Source organism: Eubalaena glacialis, chromosome 1, assembly GCF_028564815.1.
Source record: "Eubalaena glacialis isolate mEubGla1 chromosome 1, mEubGla1.1.hap2.+ XY, whole genome shotgun sequence".
NCBI classification, from domain to species: Eukaryota; Metazoa; Chordata; class Mammalia; order Artiodactyla; family Balaenidae; genus Eubalaena; species Eubalaena glacialis.
Window position 1 is genome coordinate 127,724,778 of NC_083716.1, and position 19,199 is coordinate 127,743,976.

The window sequence follows — 19,199 nt, forward strand, 5'->3', positions numbered from 1 at the left end:
CTCTTATTGTGCCTAATCTATAAACTGAATTTTATCACAGGTATGTACGTATAGGAAAAAACATCGTACATATAGGGCTTGGTACTGTCTGTGGTTTCTGGCATCCACTGGGGGTCTTGGAACATATCCCCTACTGTATATATACCTTATTACTAGTTAAATAATAACAACCTTATTATTAGTTAAATAATAACAACAAAATGAGGCATACTAAAGAATACTGTTTTTCAGAGCAAGGAACTAAGCATATTAAGGAAGCATGCCAAGGTCAAGAGGGACCAGCGTAGTCATGGAGAACAAATGCCTCTGCAAACAAAAGTGCTTTACCCTTCCCTTGGGACAGTGAGAGTCAATCCCAATATTATGGATAATCAAGTGAAGGTGATAGATAATTAAAATCTAAGCATAACTCCCAAAAGTCAAGCCAGAAAGAGTGTAAAAACCTCAACCAGAATCAAACAAATTTTTTTTTTGTACTCTACTTTAGGAAAATGTCAAAAAAAATATGCATTTTGGAGGTTTATCTTAAGAATAAATGTCCAAGTGAGCACCCTGGATCCTGTACTGTAAAACAGTTACTCATGTTCATTACAATAACCTAGAGGAATCCAAGCTTTCCTCAAAGACAGATTCGAGAGCATTCAGTAGACTACTGATTTAAGCACATGCAGTTTTAAGATTCTTAGGAATAATGGTTGAAATAAAAGGGTATCCTACTTTATTTGGTTATTCAAAACTGTTCACCCATAAAAATCTTTTTATTAGTACCTAAAAAGTAAAAGAAATGGAATTTTTCAGACTTTTAAAAAATTCCCTTTTCTCAAGTCTCTCTGAGGAAACAAACTGTTCTCAAAAAAACCAAAAACAAACCAAAAAAACCCAAACCGAAATCAAACCAACCAACCAACCAAACGACCTTAAAGAAACATCCAAACAAGTCAGGTTCAGTTAATTTCCATACAACGCTTTTGTTTAAATGCCACTTTCATATACTCATTATGCCCAATTACAGTACAAAAGGGCAGGTTACCTTGGGTTTAAACTGTCTTGCAAAAAGAAGATACCTCCTGATATCATCAACGGAATACACACGATCAATTGAATCTTCAATTCTTGAATGCAAGTCTACTATTCGCCTGGCAATAGCATAATCTGTAACCTAATTCAAAATAAGAAAATCATTTTAATCAGTTATAGTAATATCCACTCCAGACTATCCCAGGCATTAAGAAATTTTTTATAGCTAACAACAAGCTCTAATATGCCACCGTAAGATGTATTAATGGGTTCAAGTTTCTGACGAAAATTTAGTACCACATCCAAAATCAAAAGTTTAAATATATACCTTTGCCCTATTCTAAGACTATTCCTGAAGGAATTTACTGACTTTAATATGGCAGAAATAAGATTTCTAGGGCCCTAAGTGTGTCTAGAAGCATTAATTCATGCAACCCTCACAAAAAAATTTATTAGGTAGATAATATTACCCCCATTTTACAGATGAATAAATTGAGGCCTGGAAAGATTAAGTAACTTGTCCACACAGTTAGTAATAGAGCAAGGATTTGAAGAGTCTAGTTTCAGAGTCCATCCTCCTAGCTACTACATTACATTGCCGCTTATGAACATACGAATGATGATCATCATAGAACCGTTAACATTGAAAAAAATAAAATCATACTAAAAATATGCAATTTACTCTCAAATAGTACAGAAAAATAGAGATACAGAGCAAATGGTAAAGCAAACGGGGCAAAAAGTTAATATGTGAACTGAATAAAGGGTATATGAGTATTATATGCACTATTGTGTTTCCTGCAACTTTTCTGTAAGTTTGAAATTATTTCTAATTAAAAAGCTAAAAAACTAATTTAGTAAATTATGTATAGACAGAAATATATGAAAATCAGACAATGCCCAACAATGGGGGGGAAGGGACTGGGTTAAACATTTATATAGATTTGTGAAGGAAAAGAACAAAACCCAAACATAAAAAACGAAAACCCTCTAAACATTCACATTAATGGAAGGCAAATTTTATCTAGATAAATTTAAAATTTTGCTGTAAGCAAGAGGTATGCATTGTACCTAATGTAATGTAGGACCTCCATGCTCAGCAGTTAAAAGTACAGTACAACACGACCTTCTACAGAAGGTCGTGTTGTACTTCTGTGCACATCTGAGATGTGCAATGTTGTTAAATATTTAAGTCTAAGTATAAATAACTCTAATACTAACATGTTAGAAAGTAAGTAAATGTGCAGTTTTTAAAAAAATTTTTTCTTTTATTTACTTATTTATTTATGGCTGCATTGGGTCTTTTTTGCTGCGCGCGGGCTTTCTCTAGTTGCAGCGAGAGGGGGCTACTCTTCATTGCGGTGCACGGGTTTCTCATTGTGGTGGCTTCTCTTGTTGTGGAACATGGGCTCTAGGTGCACGGGCCTCAGTAGTTGTGGCACATGGGCTCACTAGTTGTGGCTCGCGGGCTCTAGAGCACAGGCTCAGTAGTTATGGCACACTTAGTTGCTCCGCGGCATGTGGGATCTTCCCAGACCAGGGCTCGAACCTGTGTCCCCTGAATTAGCAGGCAGATTCTTAACAACTGCGCCACCAGGGAAGTCCCTAAATCTGCAATTTTATATTCAATCTTAACACTCTTACATAATTAGGAAAAAAAAATGTGACACATGCAATAATTTGATAGGAAGACAGAGGAAGACAAATGACTCAATTTGAAAAAAAAAAAAGAAATTTGTTTGGTACCCCAATTCTTTTCAACCTTAATGAAAGAACAAAAACAAAAACAAAAATCTAATAAAAATCTTAAAGAGTATGGTTGGGAATTAACTGAAATACTTTTTATTTGAGAATTAAAAAACAGTAACAAGGGGACTTCCCTGGTGGTCCAGTGGTTAAGAATCTGCCTTCCAATGCAGGGGACACAGGTTCAATCCCTGGTCAGGGAACTAAGATCCCACATGCCATGGAGCAACTAAGCCCGCACGCCACAACTACTGAGCTCGCACGCCACAACTACTGAGCTTGTGAGCCTCAATTAGAGATCCTGAGTGCCACAAACTACAGAGCCCACGTGCCCTGGAGCCTGTGCACCAAAACTAGGGAAGAGAAAACCTGCATGCCACAACTAGAGAGAAGCCTGCGCAACACAACGAAAGATCCCGCATGCCGCAACTAAGACCCAGTGCAGCCATAAATAAATAATAAGTAATAAATCTTTAAAAAAAACACAAAAAAACAAAACAAAAACAGCAACAAAACCAAAAAACTTGATATTCCTCAAAACAATTAAGCAGAACCAGCAATTCAAGTGATTTTCAGTTGCTTAATAAACCTCTGTCCAATCCTGTGCCACTCTGACAGAAATGAAAGGTCAGTGCCAACACATGCACCAGTTCTTCAGGAGTACATCCTCCAGGCTTGTCTCACTCAATTACTCAAACTGGAAATAATAAAGGAAGCTCAGAGCGATAGCTCATGTAGTTACCTCATTACATTCATCCACAAGTATAAAGAAGAGATCAAATCGGGACATGATAGGAGCTGACAAGTTTATATTCTGCTTCAATGATTTTGATCTGTCATAGTGTCCACCGATTGGGTTTGCTGCTGCCAAAATGGATGTCCTGGCATTTAGAGTAGCCTGACCACAAAAGGAAAAATCGTGACAGGTTTAAAAAGACAACTGTAATGGCATATGACAAAATGCTCAACCTCATTCATAATTAACTAAATGCAAACCAAAAGAGTAAGATATCATCTTTCACCCAGTGAATCATCAAAATTAAAGTCTGATAATATATAGCAACAGGTACTCCCATATGATGTTGATGGTATGATGTGCACACCCTTTAAGCCAGCAATTTCTTACTAAGAATTTACCTTGCAGCTAGGTACAGGAAGATGTGTACAAGGATGTTTACAATATTGTTTTCAATACTAAAGGCTGGAAATGACCTGAATGTCACTCTTCCTTATAAGAGTCTAATGAGCCAAACGGGGGTATGTACAATTGAAAATCATGGAGTAATAAAAAGACAAGTGGATCTAATATATACTGGTATAGAAAGATTACCAAAATAAAATTATGAAGTTAAATGAACAAGGAACAAAACTGTATGTGTATTATGCTTATTTATGATAAAATATTCCTAAAAGGGACATAAACTCAGCAGATACTTCTGAGTATCTATTGGTGCTAGGAGTTGGAGGGGAAGATTTCTCTTTTTAACTTATGTTTTAATGTATTGCTTACATTTTTCTTAACTATTTGAATGTATTACTTTTATTTTTAAAGTTTGATTTCTCTCTAATGCTAGTTACAATAATGTACTTATTATTTTCATTTAAATAATCCGTCGACTTGATTAATAATCCTCAAGGCTGTGTTTTCCGTTTCAGTAAACTGCATTTCATGTTGAAGTAATGCATTTTATCCAAGTGATCATCTAGAGCTACATTAATCTACAAGGCTAAGGCATGATGCAATGGAACAGAAGTGGACACACATACCTTCACTCCTGCTTTAGTGATGGAGATGGTCTGCTGTTCCATAGCTTCGTGAATAGCAACTTGATCCCGCACCTCCATCTTATCAAATTCATCAATACAACATACACCCTGTAACCAAACAAACCTAGCATAAGAAACTGCCTTTCAGATGTCAAACGGCAAGGAAACTCAAAGTTTGCTACCACAGAGACCTTTCAGTTCTTTTAAACAACTAAGATAGGTGAGTAAGCAATCCTAACTCCCTCTACTAGAGTAAGATAGTACAATAGTTCCCAGAGCTCGAGGGAACCATACTCTTTTGACTCATTTTAAACCAAGAGTGAAACTAAAAACATGCAGTTACTTACTGCACTTTTATACAACATAAAAACCTAGTGTAAATCTCAGGGTCAAAATATTCTGGGTTACCTCATTGTTGACTTTAGACTGGGAAGGTGAAGGATGGAGTTGGAACATAATGTTTATAGCTACAATTTACACGCATTCACAGAGCTAATTGATCTGCGACAAATACATGCGAAATGCAATAGATATACTCATAGATGTGTCACAGTCTAGAAAGGAAAACTGCTGAGAAGTACTAGTCACAGCAAACACACAAGCTCAGGGCACGTAATACGTTCTAGAGAAGTTCAGAAAGTGCTGATTAATGATGACAATCTCAATTTCTAAATTAATAAAACCATGAATTATTTACTAAAAGTACTTATTAAAAAGAGGACATCTCCTTAATAGGAACTTATAGGCCTTTACTGATAGGGTAGGGGATATTCTGATTTCTTTATACCCAAGAGGGTAAAATGTTCTTACATTATCAGCCAGCATCAAAGCTCCAGCCTCAATGACAAACTCATGAGATTCTTCATCTCTCACAACAGCTGCTGTTAAGCCAGCAGCACTGGATGCTTTGCCACTGGTGTAGACAGCTCTGGGACTGAATTCCTCCACGTGCCTGTTCAAGGTTATCATATTCATTAACATATGACTACAAAGCATCCTTTTCAGGATTATCAGCTGGTTATGGCTTATGTCAGGTAAGAATTTAAATTTCTAAAAGAACATTTGAAAGAGGCATTAAGAAAAATAAGCAATTCATAAAGACACATGCCGTAGACCAAATAGAAAGCCTTTTCTCCTTTGGTCTTTTAAATAGGTCAAATCCATTCCTGTTAAAGGAAGATGAAGTTCATACATGGCAAAAACAATCAATAATAAAGAGTTCAGCAAAAATGATCTATTAGAAGGCCTTGCACTTAAAATGAAAACCAACAAAAACAAAACAAAGCAAACAAACAACAACAACTACAACAAAAAAATGAAAACAAAACTAGATGGGAGATTTATTCCAGAAAGGCAAGGCTGGTTTAACATCTAAGAATCAATAACATGCCATATTAAAAAATGATAAGAACCACCTAACAGATGCAGAAAAAGCATGTCAAAAAATCTAACACCCATCATGATAAAAACTCAACTAACTAGAAGAGACTTTCCCTCAATCTGGTAAAGGGCATCTATGAAAACCCACAGCTAACATCATACTTAATGGTAAAAGGCTGAATGATTTCCCCCTAAGAGCAGGAACAAGACTTAGGGGTCTGCTCTTGCCACTTCTATTCAACATTATACTGAAAGGTTCAGCCAGGGCAACTAGGCAAGAAAAAGTCACCCAGATTTGAAAGAAACAACAACTATCACCATTTGCAGTTAACATGATCTTGTCAACAGAAAATCCGATGGAATCCACTAAAACAGTTAGAACTAATAAGTCAGTTCTTGAAATGCTGCAAGATAAAAGATCAATAATTGTATTTCTACACACTTGCAATAAACAACCCAAAAATGAAACTACAAAAACAGTTCCATTTACAATAGCATCAAAAAGAATAAAATGCTTAGGAATAAATTTAATAAAAGAAGAGCAAGCTTATACCCTGAAAACTACAAAACATTATTGAAAGAAATTAAAGAAGACCTAAATAAATGGAAAGATATCCCATGTTCATGGATCAAAAGACTTAATATTGTTAAAAAGCAAACATAATCGTGTATAATACTGCTCAGAGGCAACAATGCAGTACATCTTTCCGTGGTGGTGGTGGGAGAGGTGGGAGGCGGGGCAGAGGAAATGAGGAGAAAAAAAAGAGAATTCTCTTAACACAGGACTGTTACCTTCAAATCTAGAACTCAGTCCCTGATATACTTGAAGGAAATAGTATTTAGTTACAAAACTTCAACTAAAAATGTTTCAGGTTCTAGAACATTGCCATGTTAAAAATTTCCCAAATAAATAAAGGAAAGGCAGCTTGATATAATATGAAGAGCACATGCTTTGCAGTCAAAATGCTGAGTTCTAATATTCATGGCTTAAGAATCACTTGTCAGCTCTATGAAGTTAGGGAAATTACTGAGGCTCAGAGAAGTTTTGATTGCCTCCCTAAAAAAAGAGAATAATATTACATGCCTGTCTGGATGCTGGTAGGATAAGACTTAACACACACACACACACAGCACCAAGAACACAGCAAGTGCTCAAAAACTGGTTGCTATTATCTTGACCTCTAAGTTTCTTAAAAGTTTGAAAGTAAGCAAGTATTTTATTATAGCTTTTAAAAATAAGCAAAAATTGCTAAAGTAGTACTCATACTGATAAGTTGAGCATAAAATGTCTCATCTTTATCACACTGTTTTTGGAAAGAGTGTCCTATTTAAGAACCTTAAGGATGTTTGTATTCTTAATCTCAGTAATCCTATGCCTAGGAATTTACCCAAAGGAAAATAATAAAATAAAAACTTATACACATTATGATGTTCACTGTATTTGACCATTAAAATAAATTACTGTTAAATTGTCTAATATCAGGCTAGGGGAATGATTTTGTAAGTTATACCAACAAAAAACAACAATCGTGAAAATAAAGAAACATGGAAAAATATTTAGGGTAAATTAAAATTAAAAATATGCATGCTGTGACTTATAACCATGAAAATATATATTCATATATTCAAAGACTTTTACACAAAGATTAAAAGAACTCTATGTGGGATTGGAATTACAATTTTTCCCTATTCCAAAAAATTGTAAAATGTTGTTACATTCTACTTAACAAATTAAGGTGTACTTAACCTAAGAGAGTTATATATTCAACAGTCATAATTTATACTCCTGCTCTGGTAAGGGCACACTGACTGCATTCTTGGTAGCACAGAAAGCCTGGAACTACGCATATTGTTTTCTCTGCTGTACTATCTCAGGCAAACACTTACTTGAGAAACTGGCTCTTAGCTGTACTTGGGTCACCAACAATGCAAACATTTATGTCCCCTCGAAGAGAGGTTCCTTCCCCTGTTGTCTTTGGAACACCACCAAAGAGCATCAGCAAGACACCCCGTTTTACTTCATCATTGCCTGAAATGAAAACCCAAGGTATTTTTCAACATGAGGTTAAACAATTTCACAGGAAACTACAAAGGCATATTTACCAACCAAAAGAGCAGAGACAGCTGAAGCAAAGCTAAGACTAGAGTAAAAATATCTGGTTCTTGTCCTGTGAACGTAAAGTCACCCAGTCACTGTCCTAATGTCTTCACCTAATCATAGATGTCAATGCTCACCATTCTAAGAGCCTCTCCTTGTCCGTAAGTCCTACTTCCTAAACAAAGCCTTTCCCTATGTCACAGTCCTCAAATATCTCTCCCCATAAATAAACTATGTCCACTACAGCCTACCACATTTGCTAGTTCTTTCTAAAGGCAAGTCTTACAGCTCTACCAAGAGTTTGAGGAAATGGTCCATGACTTACTTCTTTTGTATCAGGTACAGTGACCCGTGCTGAATATAAATACAAGCTAATTGAACTGATATGGATTAGATAAGATGCTAAATGCGATTTACAGCTGCTTCTAAGAACTGTTTATAAATGCAATATAAGAAGGAAATGCACAATTTAAAAAAAAGACAACACCAGATTTTTAGAAATGTGATACGGGAAGAAACATTTTTCCGTTTTAATTATTGTGACTTTCTGTGAATTCCATCAACAAAGTGCTAGGTACATTTATACAAAACACTCCTTAAAAGCAAAAAATTAAAAATCCATTCCATAAACAAAATTTCTCTGACTCATAACCTATATGAAACAAATGTGTTAGAGATGTGGTAGTTTTAAAATGGTCCACAAATTATTTGATAATCCTCTTTTCTAGATGGGGCTTAATTCTCCTCTCCTTAAGTGTGGCTGGGCTTAGCAACTGGCTTCCCACAAATAGCCTATGGTAGAAGTGAAGGTGTGTAACTTCTGACACTAGGTCCTGAGAAGCCCTTTGCTTCCTCCTTGCTCTGCTCTCTTGGATTGCAGGCTCTGGGGGAAGCCAGCTGCTGTGTTGTGAGGACACTGAACCAGCCCAATGGAAGAGACTCATGTGGCAAGGAACTGAGGCTTCCAGCTGACAACTAGCACTAACATAAGCAGTGAGTGAGCTCCCTTGTCAGTGGATTCTCCAGCCCAAGTCAAGCCTTCAGATGACTGCAGCCCCAGATGACGTCTTGGCTACAAACTCATTAGAGACTAAGCCAGAACCACCTAGCTAAGTCTCTCTCAAATTTCTTACCTATAGACTGTATGAGATAATGTTTGTTGCTTCAAGCCATGAAGTTTTGGGATAATTTGTTATGTAGCAACAGATTAATTTACGGGGGAATGGAGCAACATAAAATTTGACACCTACTCATTGTAAGGGAGGACACTCTAAAATCCACAAAGGATTATTAACATAAAGAATTTCAGTTCAATTTCATTGACCAAATATTTAAGTAGAAAAAAAGGTTAACTTTCAATGATTAAAAGTATATACCTAGGGACTTCCCTGGTGGTCCAGTGCTTAAGAGTCTGCCATCCAATGCAGGGCACGCGGGTTCAATCCCTGGTCAGGGAACTAAGATCCCACGTGCCGCGGTGCAACTAAGCCCGTGTACCACAACTAGAGAGCCTGCATACCACAACTACTGAGCCTGCGTGCCACAACTAGAGAGAAGCCCGGGCACCACAATGAAGAGCGCGCACACCACAATGAAAGATCCCACGTGCCGCAACGAAGACCCGATACAGGCAAATAAATAAATAAATAAATACTTGTAAAAATCCCAATAGCTTAAAAATATATGTCTCTACGTAAGAGAAATACCCATAATCTTATGAATTCTTGCCATAACTCCAACTGAAAATGGAAGATAAGGATGGAAAAAACAAGGGTAAAGCATGAGATCTGAAAATTTAGTCAAATCCTCAACACACAAGGGGATTTAATGACAGTGAGCAGCTAGTAACCAAGAGCTAAGAAAATATGAAAGAAACCACAAGGTATAGGCATAGTACATATAACCAAAAAACATCAAGAAATCTCTCTCCACCATGAAAACTAAAAAGAAAAACAAGATCAGGATATTAATCTGGCATATTAGAATATACTTAAGTGCAGTTCTATCCTAAAGCCAGAAAAAAAGAAGACTAAACGACCTTTTTTTTTTTCTTTTTAAAAAACATTGTGGTAGAGTGACGGGGGCTCGGTGATGGCTGCCCTGCAGGCGCACAAACAGCTGTTGGGAGGCTGCTGTGTGGCGGCCGCCCAGACCTTCTCTGTCTGAGCCGCGGTTCCTGAGTCCGGGGTCCCGTTTCCTGGAACCTTAATATTTAAAGTACTACATGAAAACGAAAAGAAAGGTGATGAATGCCGCCGGCAAGCTGAGATTGAGTCCTAATGAGGAAGCCTTCATTTTAAAGGAAGATTATGAAAGAAGACGAAAACTAAGATTGCTACAGGTTCAAGAACAAGAAAGAGATATTGCTTTACAAATAAGAGAAGATATAAAACAGGAGAAATCAGCAACTCACTCGTTTGGCAGAAGAACTAAGGACAGAATGGGAGGAATCACAAACTCAGAAAATAAAGAACTTGGAAAAACTGTATTTGGCAAGTTTAAGAAATATGGGAGAGGGGCATCAACAAGCCAAAGAAAATGTAAGTGAGCACTTATTTGACTACCTGCCTGTGGTAGTGATACTTGTTAAAAGTAGATTACAGTTGTTAGACACTTATAAAAATGTTTTCATGTATAGAATTTGCTGTGGGCAGTCCGAACTTTTTTGTAAATTTAATATAATTTAAGAATTCTGCTAGGTTCATTTCCTAGTAAGAGTCATGTCAAGAATAATCTATTTCCAATGATGTTTAAGTTAACATTATTCTCTAACAAATTTATGGTTACCAAAGGGGGAAGGTGGGGGGGATAAATTAGGAAGTTGGGATTAATATATGCACGGTACTATATATAAAATAGATAACCAACAATGACCTAGTGGATGGCACAGGAAACTATACTCAATATTTTGTAATAACCTATAAAGGAAAAGAATCTGAACAAGAATATATGTATGTATATAACTGAATCACTGTGCTGTATACCTGAAACTAACACAACATTGTAAATCAACTATACTTCAATTAAAAAAACAAACATTATTCTCTTCCAGTCCTTAACTATCTGTGTAAATAAAATAGTAACCTTCAGAAAAAAAAAAAATTGTGGTAAAATATACACAACTTTTAAGTGGTTCAGTGGAATTAAGTACATTCACCATCTTTTATAACCATCACCCCTATCCATTTCTAGAACTTTTCATCATCCCAAACAGAAACTCTATCCATTAAACAATTCCCTATTTCCCTCCCCACCAGGTAACCTCTTTCTACTTTGTCTCTGTGAATTTACTTGTTCTAAGTACCTCATTTTAAGTGGAATTGTATAATATCTGTCCTTTTACAAATGACTTTTTAAAACCCCTTCTAAACGCACTAAAAAACTTTCATAATCTGATTTGTGTGTTTTAAGAAGTCACATGTTGCTGTTTCATAATCATTACTTTGATTTCAAGTTTATGCCACAAATGGATAGAACTCTTACCATGTATAGTAGGGAACAGGCTTGTACAAAGATTGTGGTATAGATTTTTATCTTGACTCATTTCAAACACTTTCTCCCATTCCTTCACAGTCATTTGGTTCTTAATGCTCTCAGCTGTCTGTTCCTCATCTCGGAGCTCTTTTCCTCCGAACTGAGGGGTGGAGAAGAAAGGAAAAAAATAGTAGTATAGAAACAGTCAAAATAATGTGAAAGAGAAGAAACATCACCACAAACGAAATATAGCCTGGGAGGTCAACTTCAGAATCTGCTGACTGTAAAGGTTTTTAAAAAAAATCTCCTAACCAGTATGGCCTAAGTTAAGATACTGAAGAGCTTGTCATTTGTCCAGTGATTTAAAAATAACAAAAAAAGCTACCACCATTGTTTTGTATTGCTATCTAAATGAATCTAGATGCTCATGAGATGAGCCATAATAAAATGTTAATCACTGATATGAAGATGAAAATGAAGAAACAGAATATTATGTTCACCACTCATTTTCCAAACTGTTCCTCACTGCTTTCCCCACCTGGAACAAAATCAAGCTCTGAACAACTACAATACCAGGGGTCAATCACACTCAGAAAGAGCAATATACTGTACTTCCCAGATTACTAAATTTTTCTACTTGTACTATCTCGAGGAGCGTGACAGAGGAACAATTAAAAACAGAAAAACCACCGTGAATAATAATAGTACCAATGCTCTTAAAGCACTGAGCTCTTATGTACAAAAATAAATAAGACTTTTCCTTAAGATCGGGAAGACAGACATGAAAAAATCTGGTTTTAAAACTAAAGAACAAATCTCAACCCAACCCCATCTTTAACACTGAGTTTGCGGCAGCCTCAGGGGATGCCTTTCTTAAGCTTTGCCATTCTACTAAGAAGACTCACCCTCGGGTTGGTTGGTGCAACACAGCAGGCAAGAAAGACCAGCCTGTATGAAAGATCCCTAACACCAAGTGCCCGGAGCCCTCGAATGCCTTCTGTCTCATATCCATCAACACCACTGACACGGTAATTAGTTTCTGCACGTGCTCCTGAAACATTGAATGATAGATTGTTTCACAGCTCAAATACTGAGGGTGCTGAGAATCAAAACTGCTCAGATAAACGAAACCTATAAATGCAAAAATTTCATTTAGGCTTTGAAATTTTTCAGAACAGTAGCTTTTATAGCAAACCAATTTGTTTTTATTCTCATCATAGTTCCTCGCTCACCCTCTGATTGGTAGCCAAAAATAAGACAAGGAAGATGCAAGAAGCTAGATACTCTGCAGTTCAGGTAACTGAGAATTTGTTAAATTTGAGCCACAGATTACCGACCTGGTATGCTAAGCTTAGACACGTCAGGCACAACAATCAGCGTCCCTGTAAAGTCACACTTGTCACCAGCTTGAGCTGACTCCACAGCTTCAGCCCTCAAGATCACTTCTAAACTGCGGGGGATACTCCCTCGAGGAAGCTCAGCTTGAGTCTCTTGAATACGAACCTATAACAAAGACAAATAAATGTGTTCCATCTTCCTCTAAATTGTCAGGGAAATTTTATGAAAAATTTCACATCTCTTATACCCTCCACCTCAACACAACTGTTAACATTACTTAAGACACACATATTTTTACTGTATTATTTGAAAGAAGTTGCAAAAATCAAGATACTTCACCCCCAAATATTTTAGCACTCACCTCCTAAGAATAAAGACAATCTCCTATGTAACCACAATACCATCAATCACACCAAGAGATTTAAATATTTAATTCCATAATGACTTCTTTATCTAGTCCGTCTTCAAATTTCCCCAGTTGTCAAGAATGTCCTTTATTACAGCTGGTTTTTTTTTCCCCAAACCAAGACCCAACCTAAATTCATATTTTGTATTTGGTTGTTATATCATGTTCTTTATCAAATATAAAGCATCTTTTACCCAAAGTTGTTGGTAAGAACACATGTTTCCTATAAACCAAGTATCAGAATAAAACAAGAAAACTAAGTAAGGACTAAAAACTGAATTTAATATAAATTATTTATTTTAGTCTGGTACTCATTCTCCAGTGCTTGAGCTGCTGCAACTTTTCTCTTTGCATATACCAGAGTTACTAAGCCCTGAAGAGCTTTAGCCCCTTCATTCTTACTGCTACCATCCAACTCTTGCCCAGTTAACTACAACTGCCTATTAGTCTCTTGTTAAATACCACGCACAGTTGTCTCATCAATCTTCCTTTAACAAAGAAAAATTCACATCATCTGAAAACGTATTCCCCTTGCTTATCAAGATAGGTCCAAGCTTCTCAATCTGAGATTTAAGGCTCCAAGTACTTCCATGCCTCATACCAAATCATCTCTCAGATGATCTCCAATTTGGTTCCTCTACTTTAATCATGATAATCCTCACTGCTATTGACAAGTATGTTCATTTTCACCTGTCCTTTTATTTATGCCTTCCTCCCTCCTAACCACCAACTCCAAGTCTTACACCAACAAGTCTCTACTTCTTCAAAAATTTTCCTAACTCTAGCTTGTAATAATAATAATAACAGTAATAATAATAATGGTTACTGTTTATTCTTTGACAAATACATTTTATTTGCCTGAAGGAGCTTACAATCCAAGTTATTAAAGGTTAGAACACATTTATATACTGATAATTGAAATTTGCATTACAAATTTTTAGCTTAAATCTGTAGTCACACTTGACGAACCTTGACTTACATAAAAACTGAGTTTAACATTGCCTAAGTAAGCTTATAATAATAATTACAAGTGCCTAGAAGTGAATTATTAGCATAGGCTGAATCTGACCTAAAGAGAAATTAATAAGCACCTTTTGAAAATCAACGAATCTCGATTTATTTGTATCCAGCAGGAATCTCCTTCTGTTGGCACAAACTGGATTTCGGCAGATGTTTGGCTGGGTGTATCTGAATTGCTGTTCTACATCCTTGATCACTGTCTGACAGTCCAAGCACAGGAAAGTTCCGCTCACAAGCTCTGGATGAACTGGGTGAGTCCGTACCACCTGCCCACTGATGCGAGTGAGCAAACCAATTCTGGATGAGTTGAGTTCTCGAATTCTGTTTAAAGACAGATATTGCATTAGTAAATATTCATTTTCAAACTAAAAATTTTCACTTTTAATGAGAGGATATTCAATGATAATTTATGCTTAAAATAACAACAACAACAAAATAAGAGACAAGGTATTCTTTGGACTCTCCTACAAGAATAATTTAATCAACATGCCCATTCCTGAAGTATAATGTACATGCATCTACAACAAAATACATAAATGAATAAATAAGAAAAACTAAGTAAAGGACGTGAAAGAAATGCAATTACAATTATAAAACAGAATGATCCCATTTTTGTTTTATATGCAAATATATTTTTTTCTTACCTACATTTCTAAATAAGCATTTTCACAGTAAAGTTATCCTTGGGAAAAATTATCATTGGGACAAATTTTTTTCTGAACTTGAAGGTTTAGAAAACACTGTATTTCACAAACCCATTTTATATTAAATAACTTAGTAATTTTATAAGTAATTTTAGTAGTTTAAGTTTTCAAAATATCACTTCAATTTCCTCCAACAAATTTATTCTTTAAATAACTGCTAAAGAGGAAAACAGTTTAAAAGCTATGCTATTTAAGCTCTTGACAATTCATTAATTTTTGTGACTGTTCTCAGTTTTCATATTTTCTCACTGAACTAATTTTTCACCTCAACATCCCTTAAAAGGTGTCCTAAAATACTATAATCCCCAGAAATTGCTTCACTTAACATACTTCCCATCCCGTTTTCCTGGAAATACGTATTTTCCAAAACTAAATCTTCTGGATAACTGGACATAACTCTTTATAGACCTGGATATAACTCTTTATAGACCTAAGACTACAACCTTCTGAGCTTTCTGCCAATTAAGTGATGCCTATACTATTTGGGGAATTTTTTTTTTTCCAAGAAGGGTTTCTTACTTGTGTCTGGTAGGAAGATCTTGGAATGCAACATAAAAATCCTTGGCAAGAGGGATCTCTTTACGGTCTTTGACAAAGGTTTTCAAGGCCCGACATAGGTAAGGGTAAACTCTGAAAAACAAACAAAAAGTAAATCAACTGACAACTTCAAGAGGCTTACCAAGGGCTCCTTCCCCTTATGCTTCCCAACAGCTGAAACTAAGGAATTTCATCTGGTTACAACCAAGCTTTAGAATTTAACTCTGCAGGACACTTCTATCATCTGGTCTGGGTTTAGAGCACCTTCAATCCTCTCCTATTCCACCATAAATACATCTAAGACAACAGAAACACCAAAGATAAAATGCTGTTCCTGAATTATTTTTAAATAATCATTTAGCATGCACATGGCAGGTCACTCCTCTGTCCAAGATGACTCTGCCTGAACCACCTGGGCAGTATACTACCTAGCAAGGCAGCCTCCCATTTGGTGTCAAGGCCTACTATTTTCTTCCAGGTTTAATTCTTGATTGATAGGAAGTAGATAAGGGCAGGGAAGGAATTTGTGTACTGATTTGAGAGCAAGTTGGCAGAAACGTTTCACTTGACTGGTTAGATGGAAGTGTGCACATTCTCTTAAGTTTTAAATAGCTGAGGCAGCTTGGTTTAAGTGGTAGGATCTGGAAGTCCTCTGAAAAATCAGCTACTTTCAGGACACAGAACTGCGGCATGGTCTGTGCATGAGGTACAGGCATAGGTGTTTCCACCAACAGCCCTGACTTTCTACCTCCCTCTCACTTGTCAGTACAACTTTTCCTGCTACATACTATCACAATAAACTCTGCTGCTTATCCCTCCAACCATTCTTGATAGCTTGATAGCCATATATGACTAGAAACACCGAGACAAATCCTCCATCTCCCAATATACCAGGTAAAAGAACAAGACTGTGACTGCTTACTCCTGGGTCTTCATTTCTCTTTCATAACAGTCCACAGTGTTTATTTTAACCTGATTTTATTTAAACTAAGTTTTGTATAGAAAGATATTTCTGGCTTTATATAGCAATTGAAAGCAAAACAAAAGCCTAATGTCTAATTTCTGCCAAAAAAATACCATTCAGCTTTTAAAATGTTTCAAGGGATTTTATATGATATGGGGAGGGGGAGTGGATTAAATGAATGACATAGCAATAGCACTGAAGCCTGACACAAAGTAAGCAATCCTCTTAACACCTGGAAAAACTACATAGAAAACAAAAGTTTTCAACATTCGCATGTGAAAAATAGTCAACTCCACAAAGGCCTAAATTAGTTCAGAGCAGCAATAAAATGACCACTGGCTGTATCAAAGGGCCTCTGTGACAGCTGCCTTTTTGCCTCACAAATGAACACTTCCATTCTAAGAAGAGCTGGCTTCCCAGGCTCCATGTCTATTTAAAGTAAAGATTAATACACCAAACCTATAGAACTCCTCTTGAATGGTGGTGGAAAGTTGCTGGTTAAATTGCTCCAGGTCCAAAAAACTCACAACCAATGTGTTTCTCTCGGGACGAATTAACTCCTCAGCTAACTGCAAGTACTTAATTTCTCCATCGCTGTTCTGGAACCTGTAGATACATGCAAGTCAGATTAAACCGAAGAATTAGGCAGCAAAAAGAAGAATGTGAATGCCTGATAATTCAGCATATTGGTTAAAGACCATCAGCTTTAGGGTCAGACAGGCCCATTTTAGTAGTTGTATAACTTGAGGCAAGTTACTTACCTATTCTAAACCTGTCCCTCTTCTGTTTGAAAATAATAATAATAAAAAAGATTAGAACATCATCTTATCTCCTAAGATAACTGTGAAGATTAAATGAGAGAATGCCTTTAAAATGTTTTGTACAAAGCTGGGAACATAGGAAAACCACGTCTTCAGATTTAAATCTGAATTTCTTGATTTAACACTTTCCAACCTTAACTGTACATACCAACAATAAAAGAATAGTTAGTATTTGTTGATTAGAAAATATCAAATCAAGAAATCCAGGTTAGGAGATTGGTTCAAGATGGCGGAGTAGAAGGACGTGTGCTCACTCCCTCTTGCGAGAGCACCGGAATCACAACTGCTGAACAATCATCGACAGGAAGATGCTGGAACTCACCAAAAAATATACCCCACATCCAAACACAAAGGAGAAGCTGCAATGAGACGGTAGGAGGGGTGCAATCACAATAAAATCAAATCCCATAACCGCTGGGTGGGTGACTCACAAACTGGAGAACAATTTTACCATGGAAATCCACCCACTGGAGTGAAGGTTCTGAGCCCCACGTCAGGCTTCCCAACCTGGGGGTCTGGCAATGGGAGGAGGAATTTCCAGAGAATCAGACTTTAAAGGCTACGGGGATTTGATTGCAGGACTTCCACAGGACTCGGGGAAACAGAGACTCCACTCTTGGAGGGCACACACAAAGTAGTGTGTGCATCGGGACCCAGGGGAAGGAGCAGTGACCCCGGGGGAGACTGAACCAGACCTACCTGCTAGTGTTGGAGGGTCTCCTGCAGAGGCGGGGGGTGGCTGTGGCACACCGTGGGGACAAGGACACTGGCAGCAGAAGTTCTGGGAAGTATTCCTTGGCGTGAGCCCTCCTGGTGTTGCCCACCAAAGAGCCTGTAGGCTCCAATGCTGGGTCGCCTCAGGCCAAACAACCAACAGGGAGGGAACTCAGCTCCACCCATCAGCAGACAAGTGGATTAAAGTTTTACTGAGCTCTGCCCACCAGAGCAACACCCAGCTCTACCCACCACCAGTCCCTCCCATCAGGAAGCTTGCACAAGCCTCTTAGATAGCCTCATCCACCAGAGGACAGACAGCAGAAGCAAGAAGAGCTACAATCCTGCAGCCTGTGGAACGAAAACCACATTCACAGAGAGACAGACAAAATAAAAAGGCAGAGAACTATGTACCAGGTGAAGGAACAAGATAAGACCCCAGATAAACAATTAAATGAAGTGGAGATAGGTAACCTTCCAGAAAAAGAATTCAGAATAATGATAGTGAAGACGATCCAGGACGTCGGAAAAAGAATGGAGGCAAAGATGGAGAAAATGTAAGAAATGTTTAACAAAGACCTAGAAGAAGTAAAAAACAAACGAAGATGTTTTTTCAGTTATTACAATAACTGAAATGAAAAATACACTAGAAGGAATCAGTAGAATAACTGAGACAGAAGAACGGATAAGTGACCTGGAAGACAGGATGGTGGAATTCACTGCCGCAGAACAGAATAAAGAAAAAAAAAGAAAAGAAATGAAGACAGCCTAAGAGACCTCTGGGACAACATTAAATGCACCAACATTTGCATTGTAGGGGTCCCAGAAGGAGAAGAGAGAGAGAATGGACCTGAGAAAATATTGGAAGAGCTTATAGTTGAAAACTTCCCTAACATGGGAAAGGAAATAGCCACCCAAGTCCAGGAAGCACAGAGAGTCCCAGGCAGGATAAATCCAAAGAGAAACACGCCAAGACACACAGTAATCAAATTGACAAAAATTAAAGACAAAGAAAAATTATTAAAGGCAACAAGGGAAAAACGACAAATAATACACAAGGGAACTCCCATAACGTTACCGGCTGATTTCGCAGCAGAAACTCCACAAGCCAGAAGGGAGTGGCACGATATATTTAAAGTGATGAAAGGGAAGAACCTACAACCAAGATTACTCTACCCAGCAAGGATCTCATTCAGATTCGAAGGAGAAATCA

General features: G+C 37.2%; 1 protein-coding gene across 1 annotated transcript in view; it reads right to left on the bottom strand.

Moving 5' to 3' along the window:
- Window positions 1–19,199, bottom strand: part of MCM6 (minichromosome maintenance complex component 6) — a 42,666-nt gene that overhangs the window by 15,396 nt on the left and 8,071 nt on the right. The window contains exons 2-12 of the mRNA XM_061199507.1: window positions 16,911–17,057; window positions 15,470–15,580; window positions 14,318–14,567; window positions 12,820–12,985; window positions 12,388–12,533; window positions 11,492–11,642; window positions 7,798–7,939; window positions 5,341–5,482; window positions 4,531–4,638; window positions 3,506–3,661; window positions 1,031–1,159 (exon numbers count right to left, since the gene is read on the bottom strand). Of these exons, the coding sequence (XP_061055490.1) occupies window positions 1,031–1,159; window positions 3,506–3,661; window positions 4,531–4,638; window positions 5,341–5,482; window positions 7,798–7,939; window positions 11,492–11,642; window positions 12,388–12,533; window positions 12,820–12,985; window positions 14,318–14,567; window positions 15,470–15,580; window positions 16,911–17,057 (1,648 nt within the window). The remainder of the gene's footprint in view (window positions 1–1,030; window positions 1,160–3,505; window positions 3,662–4,530; window positions 4,639–5,340; window positions 5,483–7,797; window positions 7,940–11,491; window positions 11,643–12,387; window positions 12,534–12,819; window positions 12,986–14,317; window positions 14,568–15,469; window positions 15,581–16,910; window positions 17,058–19,199) is intronic.